The sequence below is a fragment of the Lolium perenne genome, chromosome 2, assembly GCF_019359855.2.
Source record: "Lolium perenne isolate Kyuss_39 chromosome 2, Kyuss_2.0, whole genome shotgun sequence".
Lineage (NCBI taxonomy): Eukaryota > Viridiplantae > Streptophyta > Magnoliopsida > Poales > Poaceae > Lolium > Lolium perenne.
The window spans coordinates 44,034,248-44,057,172 of NC_067245.2; the positions used below are offsets into that span (position 1 = coordinate 44,034,248).

Below are 22,925 nucleotides of genomic sequence, written 5' to 3' on the forward strand. Positions count from 1 at the left end.
CATTTTTCTTATGTTTTTCTTGTGTATCAATGGTTTGGAGACATGCTAGGGATTAAGGTTTCACCTGCAACTATGCTTTAGTAAACGGGTTTGAAAGATAAAATAAAGTTGACATGTGTCAATATATCAAAATAAAATGCAACATATAACATGGGCGATGCGACCTAAAAACACCATAATGTCCCATGTTGTGGTCTTTACGGATCAATTATCCACCTTAAGTTCCTACGCAACACGGAGAGCCTTGATATTAAGATAAATTAGACAATACTATTAGGATTAATTACATCACCATTACCCCCTAGAAGATAATCACACTATCGACCCATGAATGTTGTCACTATCGACCCACTAAATAGTTTTACAATATCTCCAATCGTGAATGGATCAAGATTACAAGTAGGGGAGAGAGGATGGAGGATTACAATATCTCCAATGATATATCAAATATATAAAGATTGTTGGCATACAATTAGCATCATTAGAAAGTGGGTTTTAATATGAATCCAGCGATACTAATTATGTACAATATAATCAATATTTTGTTGCTCAACTTTTTTGATCAAAGTTCGTCTTAAAATACGTGAGCTCTTTATTCATCGAAACGAAGGTAGTAAATTAGAACAGAGAAAGTATATCTAATACTCTCTCCGTTCACATCTAGATTTAGTCAAAGCCAAAAAAAAATAAACTTCAACTATATATTTATGAAAGCTATTAGTATTTAAAAATAAAAACCTATTATATTGATATCATCATAAAACATAGTTTCATAATCTATGTATTTAATATTATGAATGTTGATATTTTTATTACAGTATATGTTTTTGTCAAATTTGGCAAATATTGACTTCAACTAAACCTAGGAATGCAACGTAAATAAAAACAAGGGTTTATTTTGTTGACGAAATTATTGATCAAAGTTTTTTTCTTCCCGAAATAGGTATTGCCCTAATAATTTGATATGGAAGGAGTATTGCTCTCATGTCTGAGTAACTATATACAAGAAAATATCAACATCTATGATTTTAAATGCACACAATATGAAAATATATTTCATGATGGTTATAAAAATATTAATTTGAGATTATAAATATCGACATTTTTTCTATATAGTTGGTCAAATTTTGAGAAGTTTAACTTTATCTAAATATTATAGTAGGCATCCTATTTTGGGATAGAGATACTTCGATTGTTTTCGTCGCGAAATGCAAGTCTTCATTAATAAGTCTGGAACAAAGGAAACGAGTTTCCTAATTATATCAGTCGTTAACGAGAGGAGCGGCGGCCGAAAGCCCTACTCGCCAGTCAGATGACTGGTCACTTCCCCAGATCCATCCACCCCCGATCTCCTCAAGCGCAGTTCAAATTCGAAATCGGGCGGAGAGTCCCAACAGCCGGAACTGGAACACCCCATTGGCCATTACTACCACCACCCCGCTCCCCCTCACTCTCCTCCTCCGCTCGAGCTGAGCTCCACGCCACGCCACCTCACTCCGCCACCGCCGCGCCCCCCGCTCCGCCCGCACCTCCGCCATGGCCGCCCCCGGCGGCGGCGGCGGCGGCCGGCGCGCCTCCACCTCCCGCGCCTCCCGCCGCGCCGCGCCAGAGCCCAACGAGAACGACGACCTCGCCGCCGCCCCCTCCTCCTCCTCCTCCCCCTCTGCCGCCGCCGCCGCCACGCATTTCGCGCTGCCCCCGAGGTCGCCGCTCGCGGCCATCGCTGACCCGGGCAGGAACCCCCGGTCCGCGCCGGGGACGCCCAAGTCGCTGGCCGGCACGCCCAGGGCCTCCGCGGCGGCGTCTGGGGCCAGGGATCGGAGCTCCTCGATTGGCGGGGCGGCCAAGCGCGTGTTCGATCCCAGGGATCTGACGGCCACGCATTTCGAGCTCGACGAGGACCCCGCCTTCTGGATGGATCGCAATGTGCAGGTTCGTATGCCTGCGGACTAGATGACTGAACAAAGTGAAGTGCTGCAGTGAGCCAATGATACATAACATAAGTAGCCAATATGTGTCCAATTAAATCACTCCCTCTGATCCAAATTAATTGACTCCACTTTGTCTAGATATGGATGTGTCTATCTAGTCAATAAACGCATGCAGGTACATCCGTATTTAGACAAAGTGTAGTCGATTAATTTGGATGGGTGGGAGTAGCAAATATCACAACAAAGTGGCCTATATGATTTCGTTGAATATCACACATTTCCCAAACGGCCAAATCCACCATCATGTGTATCATACCAAGTGTGAGTTAACACACTTTAATATAATGGCTACTTTCATTTTGTATGTGTATGGTCCGGTGGTTTCGAGGCTAATATGGGTTTTTTAAAGCTAATATGGTTTCGAAGCTAATATGGTTGAATGTTACTCGTTTTTTTTTTTTGAAAAATCTAAATGTTGGTGTGATTTACAGGTTTTGGTAAGAATAAGGCCGATTAGTGCCACCGAGAGCACTGCGCAGGGTCAAAAAAGATGTTTGGTACAGGATAGCTCAAAGGCATTGAGCTGGATAGGACACCCTGAAACGATGTTCACGTTTGATCATGTCGCTTGTGAAACAATATCACAGGTATGCAGTGTGTACTACAATTCTTCAACTAACTTAATTCTTTCCAAAACATTCAACCTTCAGCTTAAGAAATATTCTCTGCAACGATTTCAGGAAAAGCTGTTCAGGGTAGTTGGTCTACCAATGGTGGAGAACTGCATGTCTGGATACAATGGATGTTTGTTTGCCTATGGCCAGGTAAGACTAATATGCACACGTTTGTGCCCGTTCAAGAATTCGTCGGCTTGTATGTAGTTACATACAATCGCCTTTACAGACAGGGAGCGGCAAAACTTACACAATGATGGGAGAGCTTAGTAAGGAGGGCAATGAACTTAACAGTGACTCTGGTTTGACGCCTCGCATTTTCGAGTATTTATTTGCTCGGATAAAGGAGGTGAGGTGTTTGTATGCCAGGCAAATACTTTGATGATTTTTTTTTCTCTCTAAAAGATGGATCTAATTATATATTATTTGAAGGAAGAGGAGAGACGAAGAGATGACAGACTGAAATATATCTGTAAATGCTCTTTCCTGGAGATATACAATGAACAGATAACTGATCTACTTGAACCATCATCAACCAATCTTCAGGTATCCTGCTTAGTACTTGAAAATTTGTAATGCATGTATTGAATATGAAATCTAACAGACCCGCACTTATTTTCCCTTTGTAGATCCGTGAAGATATAAAGAAGGGTGTATATGTTGACAACCTAACTGAGTGTTATGTGTCATCTGTTAAAGACGTTATGCTATTACTGTTACAGGTGACGGAATATCTTCTCTTCATTGTATGCTTAATTGAATCAGAGGAACTATAACAGGCATGTGCTAATTTACACTAATGCATTTATTGAAATGTGATTTTAGGGGGTTGCTAATAGGAAAATGGCAGCCACAAATATGAACAGTGAGAGCAGCCGTTCACATAGTGTCTTCACTTGCGTCATTGAGAGCCGTTGGGAAAGGGATTCAATGGCACATCTCCGCTTTGGGCGGCTGAATTTGGTTGATCTTGCCGGTTCTGAGAGGTGAGTTACAGAATAAAGGTGACCGCATTTTCTTGTCTTGACAAATACTGACTGAATTCCAACTAGGCAGAAAAGCTCGGGTGCTGAAGGAGAACGCTTGAAAGAAGCTGCAAACATTAATAGATCCTTATCAACTCTTGGGTACCTTTTCCTCCCAGACAACATTCATAAATTTTGATGCAGTTCATATACATTTTTGTCTGTCTTGCATTGAATGAAAAATAACCACGTGTGCATTGTGCATCAAAATGTTGTAGTTCGGTATTGGTACCTGTTTTTTCAAATGAAGCATTTGTAGAAGTTTGTAAATTTTTCTAGTATTCATTACAAAGTTCTTTCTTATATTAGCATGTACTCCCTCCTTGCCAAAATGTAGTGCATATTAGAAATTTTAAAAGTCAAACGATGTAAAGTTTGACCAACTATCTAGGAAAAAAGATGAATATCTAGAATACCAAATTAACAGCATTAGATTCCTCAAGATGTATATTTTAATATGTATACTTTTGATATGGTAGATGTAGATATTTTTATCAAAAAACTTGGTCAAAGTTAACATAGTTTGACTTTTTTTAAATCTAATATGTACTACATTGTGGCAAGGAGGGAGTACATGTATTGGGTTACCAAATCAATAATTTATTTCAAGAAGCACTATTTATGGTGATAATCCAGCTATCCGTTTCAGGCTTGTTATCATGACTCTAGGGGAAGTCGCTAATGGGAAAAGCCGCCATGTTCCCTATAGAGACTCGAGGCTTACATTTCTCCTCCAGGTAAATTCACAATGAAAACATGCTCCTGAGACTTCTCTCTGTTGTATTTGTTTTCTCTGGCTCATTATACCTTCTTCCCTAGGATTCTCTCGGAGGAAACTCGAAAACAACAATTGTTGCCAACATCAGCCCATCTATTTGGTATCCATATTGTGTACCTTCATTTCTAGTATTCAGTTTATTTTGCTAGATCTGAATAGTATCCTTAACCGGTATTTGGATTGCACTATTGCAGTTCCTCCAATGAGACATTGAGTACCTTAAAGTTTGCTCAGCGGGCGAAGTTGATTCAAAACAATGTACTTGTGTTCTAAGCATGTTGAAGTTTTGTACAGAAAGTTTATCTTGTTGACTCATTTGGGGATTCTTCTACTTGTTCTAGGCAAAAGTAAATGAAGATGCTTCAGGAGATGTTATGGCTTTACAAAGGCAGATAGAAGAGCTAAAGGTAAGCTTCATGCTGAAAACTCTTTTCTGGATTTAGAAGTGTTTTTTAGTTAAAATATTTAATTATCTTTACCAGGTTCAATTAACATGCTTGAGGAAGCAACAAAATGTCCCTGGATCCCCTAGCTTTCACCTGCTAAATTCAGGCTCTGATAATGAGTATAATACTTCAGCTGAAGATCATCAATCAAGCTGTGACCTGAATCTTCTAAAGCAAAAGGTCACATACCATGATTTATTTGATTGGAAAATGAATAATGAAGTGCTACAGTTTACTTGCAGCAATTACTTATATATCTAATGCAGGTTAGCCATCTGGAAGCTGTTTTGGTTGGGAGCCTTAGGAGAGAAAAACTGGCTGAGGTGGATATCAGGAAGCTGGAGGCTGAAATAAAGCATCTGAGTCGTTTGGTAATACTATATTCTTCTATATGGCAAAGCTCAAGGATACATTATATTCTTCAAAGCCACAGAGCTTAATCATCTTCCACATGAACAGCTATTGCTGCCTTAGCAGTGCATGCCTCTTAGATATTAAAATGACACTTGTTATATGTTTTGGCAGGTCGACCTGAAGGAATTTGATTCCCAACGCTTGAGAGCGATGCTGAAACTTCGTGACGAAAAACTAACAAGATTGCATTTGTTAGCAGATGATCTAGTGCCATCTGATGGCTATTTGGTTGATGAAAATGCTGCAATGTTCCAAGAGATTCAGCTACTGCAAAAACAAATCAATGAAAATCCTCAGCTGACTCAGTTTGCTTTTGAAAACAAGAGATTAATCGAGCAAGTTAGAACGTAATGTCCCAGTACTGCAGTTTTGAGTCCTTACTTGCACTATGAGTTTGTGGACAACACACTTTGCACAGCAAGTTGGTATAATTTTATTTACTTGAATAAACTGGCGATAACTTAATCTACTGTACTGTACAGTCTTCAGAACTTCCACAAGCAAGGGGAGGGAGAGATGCTGTTAACAGAGATATCTCTTTTGCGTGATCATGTATGTTCATTCTCCCTGAACTTTTTTGCTGATCTCATTTTCTTTGTTGTCGCATGTACTCTTATCTTTTTATTATATGTGTGTAGTTCCTTCATATTCTGGAGCAGAAGTATGCAACACCTCCTAGGAATATAGAAGCTCAGGTGTGTTCTCATTTGGATATAATGTTACTTCCGAAAGCACTTATCCACATGCATTTTTTCCTTTTTCTGTTCCAAAGATGACCACAACCTTAGTACTGAAATTAAGAACAAGCAATATTCTCATGTCTTAACATATATAGGGGAAACTTTGTACCACATGTCCCAAATGTATACTGTAGAATAACCTGAATCTTTGTAAGTTGTTGATGTGGTCTGCAATGCATTTAGGGTGACGAGATCGTCAAGGAACTAAACGATTGCAGGAATGAGCTGGATGCGTGCTTAGAAAATAATGTTCTGCTAGCACGGTAAGTTCTTGGCCATATCAATCCTATCACCGCGATGTATGTTTGCATTTACAAACACAATGGTTTGTCAGGCAATACTTTCTGTGCAAATCATGTATTATGTGATGCTGTTGATTAACTAAAGACCTGTTTAAAAAAATATTAACTGAAGACATTTGAGTTCCAGAAAATGAGAATGAGTGAACACCCCTGTGGTGAGAAAGCAAGTGGAGCAGCATATGTCCGCATTCTCACATTTCTGTTAAATCTGGAAATTGCATAGTAATAAAATGTAATCAAAGTTAGCTTCACCTCCCTGTGCAAATCCTGCATTATGTGATGCTCTTGATTAACTAAAGACTTGTTCAAAAAAAAAAAAAAAACTAAAGACATTTGAGTTCCAGAAAATGAGAATGACTGAACAGTGAACACCCCCGTGGTGAGAAAGCAAATAGAGCAGCATATGTCCTCATTCTCACCTTTTTGTTAAATCTGGAAATTGCACAGTAATAGACTGTAATCAAAGTTAGCTTCACCTCCCTGAGCAATGAAATTCTGATGTTCTCAATCGGAAGTGTCAGTATGTCTGATTATTTATTCTTCATCTATCTTACGTCTTGCGAATCAGGAATTTCACTCTGATAATTACAGTCACACACCTTATGTCTGCTTGTTTCGAGTACATTGCTAATTGACGGTTATGATTATTCATATTGTTTGCAGTGAAGTAAATAAGCTGCGGTGTGAACTGAAACAACACCAGGAGTCTAGTGCACACCAAGTATGTATGAAAATTTTGCAGCCACTAGCAATTCTTTGTGCTATTTGTTTTGATCAAATTATGTGTGGTGCTTTGATGTTCATCACTATTCAGGTTGCTCCAGAGACAGAGAGGAACCATGGGATCCCAGAAATCAGTCAGATGCAACATGTGAGATGATTACACATTTTTTATTTTGTGTTCGATAACCAAATATTTTACTTGCTTTACCTTTTTCTGTAGCTCTTATGTTTGAACTTTATATCAGGATCCAGTGGGATGGAACTTCTCATCTTTAGCATACAATGATGCTGAGATAACAACAAATAGTACAGAATCAGTTGAACTCAAGATACCTTTTGAAATTACTAGTGAAGACCAGGAGTCCCATTCTCATCTGCATCCCTTTGATTCAGAAAGATGCGGTGTGAATGATTGTACGCAAGTGCCAGAGTGTGGTGATGAATTGTCTCAATGCTACAGCTTGGCTCTTGGATCTTCACATAATATATTTGACAAAGGCATTAGTGGGCACAAAGAAGATGAACAAATATTGAATTTACAGCATGATGAAATAGATCAAATAAATGGAAATGTACCAAATATGGATACATGTTTGCATAGAGAGACTTCACTGTGCCATCAAGAGACAGAAATACCGAGCTCAAGTAAACATGTATTACAGGCTGAATTGGTGCACATTAAAAGTACAAATGAAGAGCTCAGAAAGAAGTTAGTTACTATGGCTGAAGAAAGTGCCAGGCTTGCAGAGATCATTGTTGCCAAAGATGTAGAAATTGCCTCTTTGTCTGAAGAATGGGAGATGGCAATAGTTGATCTAACAAGCTTCTTGACAGATGGCTGCAGATCACTAGATGATGCATATCAGAATATTGATAATATGATTAGTTCATTTCCTTACAGCAATAATACTGTCAGTGAACATGTGGAGAAGGCGATGAAAGTTAGCATTGAAAAGGAAAAAATAATCTTCAGGCTTCAGATCGAGCTACAAGCTGCACACCGTATGGGCAGGGAAGTGAAAGAAAAGTTGCACATCTTAAGAGGTGCAACACTTGCTATCAGTGAAGCTCAGCAGTTATATAATGATGAAAGTTCTCAGGAAACACGAGAAAATAAGTGCCAACAGGATTGCAATGTGGAAGAGCAAAATTGCCTCTTTGCAGAAGCAGTAGAAAGGAAGAATGACATGAGTGCACAGAAGATTCATAATGAAGATGGATCAGCAGTCAGTGAAGCTATTCCGGACTACCAGGTATGCATTCTTTACCGTAGTTACATAAATTGTATGGTTGAGTGCACCTGATGCGAAGCCGGTGATAATGTTTGTGTAGAGAGTTTCGAATTGCAGTTGTAACAGGAGATAACTCGCTAGGATTTTCCTCATTATTAAAACAAGCAAGACTGTATCTTCGAGAATATACAGGATCAGCATATCATTTGATTCTAAAGTAGGACAATTCTTTGAAATTTAAAGTGAAGTATTCAATATAAAACATACTGAGTCCATTGCCCAACTTCTACATGTTCACATGGCTTAGCTTTGAAGGATAATAGGTGGATCGCCTTTACTGTGACTACTTGTGAAGTAGACATTACGTGAACAGTCCATTTTATCGAATTACTGGACAGTTACTTTTTTTTTGCATACTGGGCAGTCCATTACTCTATTTCACACATATTGGCTAGCAAAAATAGAAAAAAAAATTATGTTCCGGAAGGAGCTTCTGTACTGCGACTGATGTTTCTATTTATTTATGCTACTAATCATAATTTGTGTTTCTTAAATGCACAAATTCTAGATCTACAGAGAAGTTATATTTGAACAAAGGTTTTCAGAAAACTATATTTGTGCTGCATGTGCATGTGCCATGTCAAGATTTGATCATTCTAACCAGACCAGATGCATTGCTCATATTTCACGTTTGCTTTTGCGATCATACCATCAGATCAAATGCCTCACACAGAGTTTGCTACAATCTGCTCATATATTTCTAAACCAGTAGAAGCTGCTTTATGTTACGTATCATCTATCAAGACATAAACAGAATATTGCATCAGGTTTAGATACCAGAAATTCTTTCTGTATAGATATTGTGTGGGTTCTCCATTATTTTCTAATCATATACTTAACAAGGTCACTAATATGCACTTCATTTTCTAATACCTTGTAGTCAAAGCTCGATGATGTGTTACATCTTGTTGAAGACAAGTCAAATAAGGTCTTGGCCTTATTTTCAAATTTTGAGGAGGCTCAAGAAACCATGAAAGAGGCTGATCTTATGCTCTCGGCTTTGTTGAAGGCCAATGAGGAGTTAAAGCTTGAAAAAGATAGTTGCAGTGAAGCAGTGGAACTTTTATTGGCCGAGAAAACTTCTCTAATCGAGGAGTTGCAGCAGCTTGAAGCGTCAAGTTCTTGTACAGCACAGAGGAACAACAAATTAAATCAACAGATGAATGAATGTATCAAGGAAATGACAAACATTGCTACTCTAATGAAGGGTTCTTTTCACCAAATACAACGGGTTACTACAGTGGAACTCTTTGGGCTTTGCTCGGAAATTATTAATTTTGGGCAGGAATTAAAGAGATGGATACGTGATTCAAAGTCTTATCTGGTAAGCGTTGTGTCAGTTCTAGAAGAAAAGGCCACTTCTGCAGCTCAGCATGTTCATCTTCTTAATGCAAATGTGTGTACATGTGTGTGTCAACAAGTTGGCTCACGTTCATGTGAGGTGGATGACAGCAATCCTGCTTTCCTTCATGAAACTCAAGCAATTCCGGAGAATTCCAGGGAGCATATTATATCTTTAACTGATATGACTTGGGAAGGATTTCATGGAATTGGTAATGTTCACAAGAAAGCATTGAAGCATCAGCAAATATGCTTACAGAATGGTAATACTCAGGCTGGTTACACTGCAGACTACGCATCATTAAGAAGAGACTTTGACAGGAAAAGCGATATTGCAGAAGGATTGTCTTTTGACCTTAAATTACTGCAAGAGTCTACCTCATATGCGAAGGACATTAAAGATAAAGCTGATGATGTATCAAGTGCCCTTAGAAACGTTCAAAGAGAACTCGAAATAAAAACTTCTGAGACAGAAGAAATGTTAGTAAAACAAAAGGCACTAGTGGAAGAACTAGCTGAAAATGGAGCTGTGCTCATTATTTTAAGATCAGAGTTAGAGCTGTCTCAAGACTCATCATCTGTCCTGTTGAAGGAGAATGGTGATCTGAGAGTGATGTTGGAGGAGGAAACTGGGAAGACCAGTGAAATCAAAGCGCTATTGGAAGACAAAGCTAAGGTCATAGAGGGATTGGAGAGCGAAATCCTATTGCTTAATTCTTCTGAAGAAGGAAAACTAAGGTCAGATGTTGAAAAACTAAGTAACAACATTGAAATTTTATGTAACCAAAATAGAAACTTGAAAGCAGAGATACTTAAGTTAAATGACAAGCTTGAGATGGCAATGGCTTTAGCTGAGGAGAATGAAGCTGCTACTGTTGAAGCTCGGCAAGTAAGTGTTAATCCCTCAGTTCGATAATTCTTGTCATGGTTTTAAAACCACGACAAGAAATATGGAATGGGGGAGAGTATATTACTAGTGCCCTTTGCTTTCTGTACAATTTATACAAATATTCACTTGTCCTGCTTTTGCAGACTGCAGAGATAAGTAAAATCCATGCAGAAGAGAAAGAAGAGGAGGTTACGATTCTTGAACATTCTGTTGAGGAACTTGAATCTACAATTACTGTTCTCGAGGAAGAGGTAAGCTGTTCATTTCTCTAATCTATTGTATTCGCCGTTTCGATAATTGGCTCTTCGAGATGTTGCATAATCAACTGTAATGGTGCTAGAACGGTTATGGAATGACCTCAATGTCCCCAATATAGCAGGATTGAGTAATACGAGATGGCTAAAAAAATTTACAACAATCTAGAGCTTTTAGTGTGTAGATCTAGGGATTGGTGCAAAAATCAAGTGATGCTGAATACTTAAGTTTTGATGCAAATTATGAGTTTCATCATTTATATGTTTTTACTGAAGGTACGCAACCTTAAAGAGGAAGTAAGGAGCTATCAAGCACACAAACAGTCCGAAGCTGAATTTCAAGCAGTTGAAGAGATGCTTACGCTAGATACTGCCTCAAGATGTGATGGCAATGAAGGATTGTGTCCAAGGAAATGCCAACTAAAAAAGTGAGAATTTTCTCCCTCTGTTTTTCTTAAAGGGCCCTGCTAGATGTAATTGTGTAATCATTCAATCGATTGCATTCAATGGTAGGATACTGCGAGCTGAGATCATGGCACATCAAGATGCTAGAAAAAAGATTGAAGGACTCAAAACTGAGGCAAAACGTAAAGATGAGGAGGTATATAGAGGAGTAATCATACATAATCTGTGTTTTCAAATAATCTTCTCATAAGTTAGTTTCGTGTATGGAATTAATCTTCTTTATACCATTTTGATGTACATAGATAAGGCAATACAAAGAGCATATAGCAGAGCTGGTCCTACATTCAGAAGCACAATCATTGCTGTTTCAGGAGAAGGTACAAGACCTTCAGCTATATATTGCCAATATAGTTATACAACTACCCAATATAGTTATACAACTACACAATACTACAGAAATGCTAACATTTTTTTTTTCAGTATCGGGAAATGGAGCACATGTTTTCTGAACAGAAGTTTGTTCCACATGAATCTAGCTCTGAGACTATCCATACAAAAGCTGAAAAGCCTTCAGGGCGAATAAGAGGATCTGGTTCACCTTTTCGGTGCATATCTAGCCTTGTTCAACAAATGAACTCTGAGAAAGATCAAGAAATCTCTTTGGCACGCCAGCGAATTGAAGAACTTGAAGCTTTGCTTAGTAACAAACAGAAAGAGGTAATACTTTTGGCTTTGTCTTTTCATCATAGTTTAGGAAAATTAATTGGCAATGGTCCTTCGTAATCATATATTTCTAATATGGTTACTGAGGTTGTTGGACTTAACTGCTTCTGTCAATTACAGAATATCCGCGCAGTGATATATACGTCGTTAGATAGTTAGATTACAATATGGTCCACTACAGTTACTGGTTAAGACATGTCCTGGTTAGTTGCTTAAGACCATGGTAAATGTCATGAACACAAGCATGTAACTGGATGCAATATGTATGCACAGTGCTATATATGTTGTTAGATAGTTAGATTACAATGTGGTCGGTTAAGACATGTCCTGGTTAGTTGCTTGAGACCATGGTAAATGTCATGAACACAAGCATGTAACTGGATGCAATATGTAAAGAGCATTTTTATATCAATTCTAAGAACGTTTTATTTCCCATATTCCCTAGGAAACACTAAAAGAGTAGCTGCGCTCTGTGTGTTCACTTCTAATTTAAAAAGCATATGAATTCAATACCCAGTGTGTAATGAAGCACCTCAAAGGTGCACTCATATTTTCTCCTCTGTTTGTAGATATGCTTGCTAACATCAAGACTGGCAGCTGTGGATAGCATGACACATGACGTTATAAGGGAACTACTCGGCGTCAAATTAGACATGACAAACTATGCTGTAAGTTGCAGCAGTACCTCTTGGAGCGCATCATGGCTCATCACGTACTAGTTGACTTATATGAGATTTATTTCTTCACACATCTAGAATTTGCTTGACCAAGAAGAAGTGCACAAGTTGTTACTAGCATCCCAGCAAGAGATTGAACAGTCAAAAGCGAAGGTAGGTCAAAACAACAAATCAAATTTCTGTTTACTATGTTCCATCATATAGCACGATGACATTTGCAATTTTCATCTGTATTATAAATCTAGGATGCAGAACTTGACGTTCTGAAGGAACAATTTGGTCAACTCATTCAAAACAGGGACAGGTGAGTCTTAACACCCTGAACCGTCTCTGCTTTTATTTCCAGTTGCGACTGTTCAATCAAGGAAGCACACTGAAACTACACCGCAAATTACCTAATATGGAACACTTTCTCTGTTTAAGCTTGCTTGATGACATGGACCAAAGAAAGGCTGACCTGTTGGAGACCCAACTGCTCGTCGAACAACTTGAGCAGAGGGAGCAAATGCTCGAAGCCCAGAACGAAATGCTACAGGTTCAGATAATTATTTTAAACTTCCCAAATATAATGTCTTTACTGAACCCTGCCTGTTTTGAACTTCCTAAGTAAACTACTGTATCCAAAGTACCGGGTTACACATGTGATGCTAGACTAAACTTTTCTGTTCTTGTAGATGGAGAAAGAGAACCTCCAGCAGAAGATCATGGAGATGGACGAGACCATTGAATTGCTAGAAGGTTCAAATCAAGTCAGAGCAGACACGACTCTCAGAATGGTGAACACCCCCCACCCGCCCATTCCAACACTGACAAATCCTTCAGCAATTGCAGTTCCCTCTTCTGAGACCCAAATCTAATCTTTTTTTACAGGGGAATAGCCAGCGCTCGGCCAGCAGCGAGTTCAGCAGGAGGCTGGCTCAGTCGGACATGCTCGTCTCCCACGCGAGACACGAGCGCTCCCGTACCAACGGGGCGGCAGGGAGCTCGAGGACACGCCACGGCAGACACCAGTGACGGACGGTACATACAACGTCGGATCAGATCAGACACTGCTTGTGTTTGTACTACAGAGGCGGCCTCGCCTCCTCTCTGACTGTAGGTCAGAATGGCGACGGCTGCAAAGGAATTTTGTTTGTTTGAGGTGTACCTGGTTGGTGCATCTGTAAATTTGTTACGTGCAGCGTGCGATTCTTGGTGCCTGGCTAGTCTTCTGTATATTTTGCTCCTGTCTTATGTAAACACGCGGTGGATTCTGGCTTTGGCTTCCGCCCAAGATGCAACTCTCCCACTCGTTATTCCTTGCCCAGCACACAGCTTGAGGTAAAAAGAGGGAGCAAGCAATGTTCAAGATCATATTTGTATACTTAGAACTAGTATGAGATATGAAGGCACTAACAATCGTTTGACAGAAAGCACTCTCACTATAGCTAGTGACGAAGTGGCATCATCTCAACTGGCATTCTCCCCTCTATATTGGATAAATTTTGACTAGATTGCCAGTTTAGTTAGAATATTGGTCTCTGAATTTTAAAAGAACTTTGAAACAAACTTAATAAAATAAAGTACTGCCTCAGACGTTTTAATTCCCACTGTGTATATGGGGGGGGGGGGGGGGGAGGGGTGATGGAACCTCATTTTGAAGGATTTTTTAAAATTGACATTTTGAAGTTTCAAAAAATTATGTAAAAAAAGCTTAGATGTAGATAATGATGATTTCTACATGTGTGCAAAAAATCTGTTCAAAATGTTATGTATTGTGGGTTGTGCAAAAATGTCAAATTTATAGATTTGAGGTAGTGGACAGTGCAAACTTTGAAAACCTTCTGATTTGTTTGTGTAGGCTAGTATATAAATTATTTTGCATTGATATTTTGCAGGACTGATGAACACTTCATGAACAACATCTAGGATTTTTGCCAGAATATTGGAAACTTCAAAATGTTGAGCCCGTGCTCCAAAGTGACTTCTCGAGAGCCCATGCTCCAAAGTGACTTTTGGGGAGTGGGCCTCTAAATTGATAAGGCTGTTAGCTCGCAAGTATACACAACATTATTTTTCTCAACCCACCATAGATGAGATAGAGACACCACAAAGCTGAAGTAAGGTTATTACCGAACATTGTACGTCTGTCTGCTGTACGAACTTGTATATCTCTGAGCATGAACTATCATGATGGGGATATAGCCCATCGGGCCTATCACCAGAGGGATTTGCCTGGATAATCCAACATTTAGCAAATACCACACACAACCAATTTGGTTGGACAAAACACATGTTAAATGCAGATTACCCTAGTGATGCACTACCGTCACATTGCTAATCATTGGCAAAAGCACAAAAGTACTCACAATCAAACTACTAGCTCTTAGTGAACCAAGAAACCACTGCACAAATCAAATATAAGCACAATCAATCACTAGGTATATGTAGAAGACAATGCATGACACAAACTGAACCACAACCGGAAAAGTAATAACATTGAACCCTAACTCGATAGATGAACCACCGACGAGTTTGGATGAAGTTAGTGAGGCGAGGGATAGTGTCACGAAAGGAATGGATGGTGAGGGGATTTTATGGTTCGTGTCCCGACGTGGCGTCTCGCGCTTCTCCCCCAAGCATACAGGGGAAGGCTCCTCTCGCTCCACGGGACCTGCCTTCGAGGGAACGACCATTCGGGAATAGCCGCTAGGTCTGGCGAAGACTCCTTTGACGCGCGATGGCCACAACACAAAGGGAGCACATGCATCCAATCGGTTGTTTTTTGACTTCCCAAGACCTAATTAGATGTCGTGCAACCTACCAATCCTCTTGATGTAGGCATGCACCATGTCACGAGCCCTTGAATAGCGAGTCATGGTGTGTGTGGTGTGTGGCCTGCTACGGTTCTACCCCGCGAAATAAGATGAGTTAGAATAAAATTTAGGGTATTTACATTTCTTGAAATTGGACGCCATGAAATTTGGATTAAAATTTTAGATAGTGAAAAATGGGAAAGCATAATTTCCCCAGAGTAAAGAAGGGGCAACTGTGCAAGTGCCAAGTAGCCAGGCATTAGCCTGTGCGCCGAAAAAAATAGCAGTATCCATTTTACTGCGCCGTAGCTTTTGCAACGGCCGGAGAAGCCGAATTCAAAATTCAAACTCTCTGGCCACGCTCTGAACCCTTGTCTTCCGCACCCTGATACTTGTCCCCTTGTTCTCCCCTCTTCAAGGCGAAGCCCCATGGCCATGGTCTCCCAGGAAGGTACAAACCCCAAACCATAGCCGCGTCAACCATCTTCACCAAGATCTTCATCGGGACCATCATCATCCGAGTTAGAGGCATAACATCAATAATGAGGAATGGAGTTGTCCATGTCCTCTTGCGTCAAATATGCGTCCAAATCACCAACATTGTTGTCATTGATCTCGAAATCATTGTCACCATCCTCATGCTCATCTACTCCTTCTCCAACGGTTCATCTTCGATCATGGGAGGTTCGGTGATCGACTTCTTCTTGGCTCATGGTTGGTGGACTCCTAGCATCAATCGGGGAGGCGCGCCGGTTCAGGTCAAGCTGTAAATTAGCATCAACCGTCTTGGTTGCAAACAACTCCAGAGCTTTGTCTTGTGATTCAGCCACCGTCTCCTTGTAAATGGACTAACGTTGCTCGGAGTTGATACACATAGTCTTCCAACGGATGTGCATTCCAAACCCCATATTATGTCTTCCCTCTAGCTCAACACCATCACTTGGCTTATTCCAATTCAAGTCAATCCCCACTTGTGCTACCACCTCGACATAGTTAGGGCTACGGTCAAACACCTAGTCAAGCTCTTCCGGGTTCGGCTCTATGTTTCCTTTCAAAAAAACATCCATGTCCACATGATGAACATGAACAATTCTTGCCATCCCTAGCATAATGTCAACGACACATACATACATGTGTTCAATAGTTAGCCATAGTCGAAACAAATCAAGCTAGGATTTTCTACTCATACAACCTACCCCTAACACTTTTCCTACTTCAACAAACTCTACCATTCCAAAAAAAAACTTGGTTTGACTTGCCAAATCAAGCTAGGGTTTCACATCTAGATCCAACTAAATCCATCAATACATTGGATGAAAAGAAGGGGATCGGAGGAGATTACCTGAAGGAACGGGTTGGGAACGAACTCCACGGACAGATCTGTAGAAATCCACCAAGATTTGAGGGAGATTTTGGTAGGGGAGAGGTGGGGTGCATGGTTGGTGGAGAGCAGCTGGAGGAAGAAACTGAGCAGAACAAATGAGGCTGAGTCGGGCTGAGGCGGCTGCTCATGGGAGCGACGCCACACATTCATGCCACGTCGGTTGGTCAACACCACGCAGGCTCGAGCCAGTGGCGGAGCCAGAACAATACTCATGTGTAGTCAGCTTAAAACTGTGTAGTCAAATACATGTATTCATATGAATTTTTCATTATTTTTTTATATAATTTCTGCCTATGTAGCTGAAAACTGTGTAGTCAATTAACTACACAGGTATAGCCTGGCTCCGCCACTGGCTCGAGCGAGCCACGTATGACACGATGTGTGGCGCCGTTTCCACGGGCATTACATAGATAGGTGTGACGCTGTTCGTATAGAACGCCGCACAAGAGGATTAGAGACAAAAGGATTGACCGGGGGTCATTTCGCACGATCTTTCCCATTTTTGTATAAATCGCCATTTTACTGCGCCGCAGCTTTTGCAACGGCCGCAGAAACCGAACTCAAAATTCAAACTCACTCGCCAGGCTCTGAACCCTCGTCTTCCGCACCCCGATACGTGTCCCCTCCTTCTCCCTTCTTCAAGGCGAAGCCCCATCCATGGCCATGGCGTCCCGGGAAGGTACAAACCCCAAACCCTAGCCGCGCCAACCATCCTCCGCCAGCCCCTTACTGACCCAATCGCACTCTCTCCGCGCAGGCGCTCGCGGCGACGACGCGTGGTCCGAGATCTTGGCCAGTGGCGGCGGCGACGGCGGCGGGGCCCACATCGGCGCGGTCTACGTGCGCCGCCGGGCGCAGGAGGCGTCGCGGCAGAGAAACGCGGACGCGTAAGTGCCGGGTTCGCCGACCTTGCGGGATTCGGTCGGTCCTAGGGTTTCGCTGATCCCCGCCATGTTTTTTACTGCCGCTCAGGAGGGTCAGCTTGGCGGCTGCCGAGAACCGGCCGAGCTTCGTGCCGATCAGGAGGAACAGCTGGAACCGGGCGCTCTCCATCAGGTGCGTGCGTGCGCGCGCGGATCTCCATTTCTTTCGATCTCTGTCATTTTACGAATGTGTTTGGCTGCTGGCATGTGCTGAAATCGTTGTTCTGCTGTAATTAAGTCTTGGTTGTTTTTCTTAATCTGGTCAAAACAAGTAAATAAGTTCAGTTAGTAATCTACCTTGTCTGTACGAACGTCTTTTGTAAGCATGGGCAACGAGACAGCCCTGAACCTTATGTGAGGAGGTTCAGCTTAACAGGGAAGCTTTCTGAAAGTCTTGTTCGTCAGTTAGCATATCGTTAAGGTTTTTTGTTTTCCCTTTAGCAACCCCTTGCATAACTTGTTGGTGGGATTCTGTGGTGTTTGAATCCAAATCTGGATGTGTCTGTCTCCTCTCTTTTTTATTGTAGAGCTAGCAATTTGGTGTTCAATAAGAAATATTGGGATGCAGAGGAGGTTTCAACCACCTTTTTCGTTTTTCTTTTTGGAATTTTAGCGAATCAGGTATCTTATAAAAAAACTCTGACCCATGGGCACTAGCACCCAGCGCACTTTTTAAAGAAGTGAGGCACCCTGGGGAGGATGGGCACTAGTGTCTGTGAATCATGTTATTTTGTATGTCACTATATTGTACTTCGAAATTACATTGATTTTCCGAGGATTTTCAAGTGTGTAACAAGTCTTACGTCCCTGCGATGGCAGAGCTACTATTTACCTGAAGGATACACATATTTAATTGGCACAACTAGCTGGTTCATGCACTTATCTGAAAAAGTATCAATTATAGCGACCTAGATGGAATTCATTCAAGATTTGAAACATTTGGTGCAATTATTTTGTATTTGTGTTTTGTTTCAGAAAATTTTTGCTCATAAAAATATTGCAGCTGCTATTGTTCTTGTAAACTGAAAATAAATTTGGGTCGAGAAATTTGTTTTCTCGAATTGTACGTCCTGTGCATTATCTTCTTTGTTTGCTCATCGAAGATTTTCCCATTAATTACTGCAATTTAGTACTATGGATCTCTTAACACCTTTTTAGCTAACATTATTTGCTGAAACTTGATAGAGGGCGGGAAAGTATATTTTTTGCCCCGGGCACAAATATCCAGCCTCAGCAGAAACCCAGCAGAGCGCTCAAACGACCACCAAAGCCATGTAACAGAGAGGTACTGCTCACATTTTTCAGGCATATTTTCTGATAATGTTGCTTGGGAAAAAGGGTTTGATGTTGTTGTTGTATTTTCGGATAATGTTGAAGTTGCTTGCCTTTTAAGTTTGCTTCCCTTTTACAGAAAAATACTCATTGGGGGGCACCTGACTTGAGGAAAGAAAAAACTTATTTTGAAGAAGTAGATGCTTTTGAGTTGATGGAAGAGAGCCCTTCACCCAAGAACTTCGGCACTTGGACTAGAGGAATAGAGCAGAATATCACCGTGCATGATCTGTCTGCAATATTGGAGAGGTGGAAAATCTCCAAGATTGCAAGATGTGCAACATCCAGTCCCTTGTTTGATATCATGGAAACCCCACTCTTACCATCAGTCCTCAGTAACTGTAGCACTGATAAATATTCTGGCGAGAGTTTTAAAACCCCTGAAAAGGATAGAATCTCAGGGATGCACCCTACGAGAAGGACAATCCCTTCAGGGTATACTATCAACAGTTTAAAGAACATTTCAGCCGAAACCAGCATTGACAAATCCTTTAGTGAACTTAAGATTAAGGATGAACCCACGCGCACCAGCATTCCATCATTAAGTGGTGAAGCTCTGACTGCCTTTGCACAACTTCTCATGGTTTGCGGGCAATCTGTACCAGCTACTTTAGGAGACGTTTTTTCTACTTATTGGTACGTGTTTCAACCTTCCATGTAAATTTCTTTAACTCTGTTTTATTGCGCAGTTAGAAGATCAGTTTGTCATAACATGTTAAAAATTAGTTAAGTAGAAAAACCAAAACCCCATTTTTATTCACCTACAATGTTGCTTTTATTTATCACTTAACAAAGATGTTTGTGCAAACAGCACATTAGGCAGCATAGTCAAGCTTGGCGAAGGAACGTATGGGGAAGCCTACAGGGCTGGAAGCACTGTCTGTAAAGTGGTTCCCTTCGATGGAGATTCATTGGTCAATGGAGAGACTCAGAAGGTTTATTTCTTTCATATATATTGTTGTCCACTCTGAAATGTTCTGCTACTCATTAGATTGTTCTGTTTTGTAGAAATCAGAAGAAGTACTTGAGGAAGCTTTGCTTTGTCTAACACTCAATAACCTGAGATCGGACCGGGGGGCTAAGGGGAAAGAATATTCCTGCAATGGGTTCATTGAAACTAAAGAGTATGCTTCTTTCGCGATGCTTGCTGTGGAAAAAAATGCACATACACAATTTTACTGCACATATATCACTTTGTCTAAAGAATTTATGTTATACCCTCAAGATGTTGAAATCATAAAAATGAGTAAGCCTGTCCGACACAACAAGATACTTGATTTTGTTTGCGCATGGTCGTGCATACCAGTTTATGGGTATTTCTATATGGTCCTCAATATTGTGTGTTTGCAGCTTGTGGGTCCTCAATTTTTTTATTTGCAGCTTTTGGGTCTGTCAGGGACCATATGACCCATCACTCGTTAGAGCTTGGGAAGATTGGGATGCTAAATATGTATCTGAGAATGATCATCCAAATGTTTTTGCAAAAGATCAGGTAAGAGCTTAGGTCAGATGGAGCACAACATTCACTCACTGTGGTGGAGCATGAACAAGAACTGAGGATCATGTTTCTCAATTACCTCCCTCACGCAGATAGTCTTTTGTTTCAGTGTTATATTATCTTCGTACAAGCCGATGGTGGGAGAGACCTTGAAAAATTCTCTTTACTCGACTACAATGAGGCTCGCAGTTTACTGCTTCAAGTATGCACTTGGCATTTTCTAAGCTTTGACATTTTACTTTATAACTACAAAGTTGTTAGGTAATCATAAAACTTCCATGATGCAGGTCACTCTCTCCTTAGCTGTAGCTGAAAGTGCCTGCGAATTTGAACACCGAGATTTGCATTGGTTTGCTCTTTCAGCTCTGTTTCTCATTCATGTCTATAGCCTGCGGTTGCATGTTGTTTATTTCTTGTTGCTTTGTAGTTTTAGCTGTTAATGGTTACTTACCGGCATGACGTGCATGGCAGGGGTAATATTCTTTTGGCTCGAGATGAAATTCCAGACAAGAACCGCACAATGACCGCTACTCTTCAAGGGAAGAGGATTTGTGCTAGAACTTTTGGTTTGAGCATCTCCATAATCGATTTCACTCTTTCTCGGATCAATACAGGTGCTTACGTTGCCTTTTTGTTAGGAATACATTGTGTGTATATTCTTTGTGCTTTCCCACTCCTCTGCAGTTCATCTTGCTCCCCATATGTTCCCAACTTCCTGTTACCTTGATAACCTTTTCCTTGTAATATTAATCTCCAGGGGATGCCATTCTCTTTCTTGATCTGTCTGAGGACCCTGAATTATTTAAAGGACTAAAAGGAAACAAGCAGGTTTTCAGATGATCATTATTCGTATTTCCATGATAAACCTTTTTTGAGCTATTTTAACGCATGCTTCTCGTATATGCAGGCAGAAACTTATCGCAAAATGAAACAGATTACAAAGGAATACTGGGAGGGCAGGTACATTTATATGTGTCAGCAGAGTTTTCTTCACAATACTATTTGGGATCAAGTCATACCTTGCTATCGTTGCTTAAAAACGCCCATAGCTTGTAGCATGTATAAATTCTTGTTCTCACCGGGGGTTCTTCGCTTGCAAAAAATTTGTGCATAAATGCATAATCAGCTATCAGTAAATGGACCTAGAAAACAAAATAGGAGATTATATAAATATGAATTAGCTATTACTTTTGAACTCAAAAATTTGCAGACCCGACAAGATCTGATCATGTACTTGTTGCAGCTTCCCACAGACAAACGTTGTCTGGTTAATTTACCTTGTGGATATTGTGCTACAGAAGAAATACGAGGTGTGTCACACTTTTCTGATAATTCTAGCATTTGTATGTGCTTTGGCATTCCCGGAAAATGAAAATTGCGAGATTCTCAATCTTTGTGAACACTTTGCTAGACGTGCACCAGCAAGGACGAGAGGGACCTCCGGTCATTCAAGAAACGGCTTTCTTCATGTGGTTCTGCTAGAGATTGCCTCGCAGATCCCATTTTCAGTGATCTGCTGTCAGAAGAGGAAGATGCCTAACCTTTCATTAGTTTAGGATTTAGCGTTTATGTGCTTTTGATTAGCTTACCTGCGAGAAAGATGATTAGATTGCTTACATGACTACTTGTATATATCGATGTAGTATGTAAGCTATGTGTTTGATGCAGTCGAGCCTGCCCATGGTAGGTCGCAGCAAGCATTGAGCCCAGCACGCCGCTTGAGGCTGAGATTTACGGAAGCAAGCGTTGAACCCGTATGTTCAAGATTACGTCGTGTACTTTGATTTATGAGGTGCGAAGCTACTGAGAATCCTTTGATCGGGAATGCTCTCACCAGAGTTTAGTGCCAAACGGGGCACCACATCAACTGACATTCTTCCCCCCTTTGGATAAATTTTAACTAGATTTGCTTCTCTTCTTTTTTTATGAGTGAGCAAATCTAGTTTGAAAAGTATCAGGGGCAGCGAGAACCGGCATCTGATTGCCACAGGGTCTCTATCCATGCCATTGATTAGTCCTTATGAAATGCGCCATTATTGAGTTTCATTTTACTTTTGCATGCACAATATTGTTTTGGTATTTAAAGGTTTGCTGGACTCTATTAGTAGTCGCTGCTCCTATGGCATTCGCTAAAACTTCCCCTCACACGGTGAATATCCTGGGTAAGGGCTGGCTTGAACCCGTGCGTGAAGGTGCTGGAGAAACAAGAGGCGGTCTAGGTTATTGCGTCCCGGCACAACATTTGTCCGGCCCCCTTTTCTTGCAGTTAAGGATATCAATGGGTAGAATATGAGTATGGTAGAGAACCAACGTAAGGTTGGGTGGTTAGGAGTACATCTGGGCATTTCTCGGGCCGGGCCGGGTTTCGGGCCAGGCCCG

The 22,925-nt window shown here is 40.8% G+C and overlaps 2 protein-coding genes across 2 annotated transcripts; both read left to right on the top strand.

The window, feature by feature from the left end:
• The first annotated feature begins 1,325 nt into the window (after positions 1-1,325).
• On the top strand, positions 1,326-13,967 carry LOC127331958 (kinesin-like protein KIN-12E). The gene is made up of 33 exons (XM_051358190.2): positions 1,326-1,932; positions 2,423-2,578; positions 2,672-2,755; positions 2,835-2,954; positions 3,038-3,151; positions 3,235-3,327; positions 3,431-3,591; positions 3,658-3,732; positions 4,280-4,367; positions 4,450-4,508; positions 4,603-4,666; positions 4,750-4,815; positions 4,891-5,034; positions 5,121-5,225; positions 5,380-5,615; positions 5,751-5,820; positions 5,907-5,963; positions 6,192-6,271; positions 6,974-7,031; positions 7,125-7,181; positions 7,279-8,286; positions 9,206-10,555; positions 10,699-10,806; positions 11,086-11,237; positions 11,323-11,410; positions 11,517-11,591; positions 11,695-11,931; positions 12,507-12,605; positions 12,693-12,767; positions 12,860-12,918; positions 13,038-13,149; positions 13,289-13,390; positions 13,485-13,967. The coding sequence occupies exons 1-33, from the start codon at positions 1,537-1,539 to the stop codon at positions 13,626-13,628; spliced, it is 5,892 nt and encodes a 1,963-aa protein (XP_051214150.1). The 5' UTR covers positions 1,326-1,536; the 3' UTR covers positions 13,629-13,967.
• A 3,349-nt stretch (positions 13,968-17,316) lies between these two features.
• On the top strand, positions 17,317-22,366 carry LOC127331959 (serine/threonine-protein kinase haspin homolog). The gene is made up of 15 exons (XM_051358191.2): positions 17,317-17,472; positions 17,551-17,680; positions 17,766-17,849; positions 18,902-19,001; positions 19,128-19,684; positions 19,860-19,983; positions 20,057-20,172; positions 20,429-20,540; positions 20,656-20,748; positions 20,834-20,895; positions 21,018-21,160; positions 21,304-21,374; positions 21,454-21,506; positions 21,790-21,856; positions 21,958-22,366. Exons 1-15 carry the CDS (start codon positions 17,451-17,453, stop codon positions 22,084-22,086), a joined length of 1,863 nt encoding a protein of 620 aa, XP_051214151.1. The 5' UTR covers positions 17,317-17,450; the 3' UTR covers positions 22,087-22,366.
• The last annotated feature ends 559 nt before the right edge of the window (positions 22,367-22,925 follow it).

What these genes read in the sequence shown, in the direction of transcription:
- LOC127331958 (XM_051358190.2), top strand. Translation starts at nt 1,537, where the DNA reads ATGGCCGCCCCCGGCGGCGGCGGCGGCGGCCGGCGCGCCTCCACCTCC. An exon ending in TTGAACAGTCAAAAGCGAAG is followed by an intron (nt 12,768 to 12,859) that starts GTAGGTCAAAAC and finishes TTATAAATCTAG; the next exon opens with GATGCAGAACTTGACGTTCT. An exon ending in CAGACACGACTCTCAGAATG is followed by an intron (nt 13,391 to 13,484) that starts GTGAACACCCCC and finishes CTTTTTTTACAG; the next exon opens with GGGAATAGCCAGCGCTCGGC.
- LOC127331959 (XM_051358191.2), top strand. Translation starts at nt 17,451, where the DNA reads ATGGCCATGGCGTCCCGGGAAG. An exon ending in CGGCAGAGAAACGCGGACGC is followed by an intron (nt 17,681 to 17,765) that starts GTAAGTGCCGGG and finishes ACTGCCGCTCAG; the next exon opens with GAGGGTCAGCTTGGCGGCTG. An exon ending in TCTTTCTCGGATCAATACAG is followed by an intron (nt 21,161 to 21,303) that starts GTGCTTACGTTG and finishes ATTAATCTCCAG; the next exon opens with GGGATGCCATTCTCTTTCTT.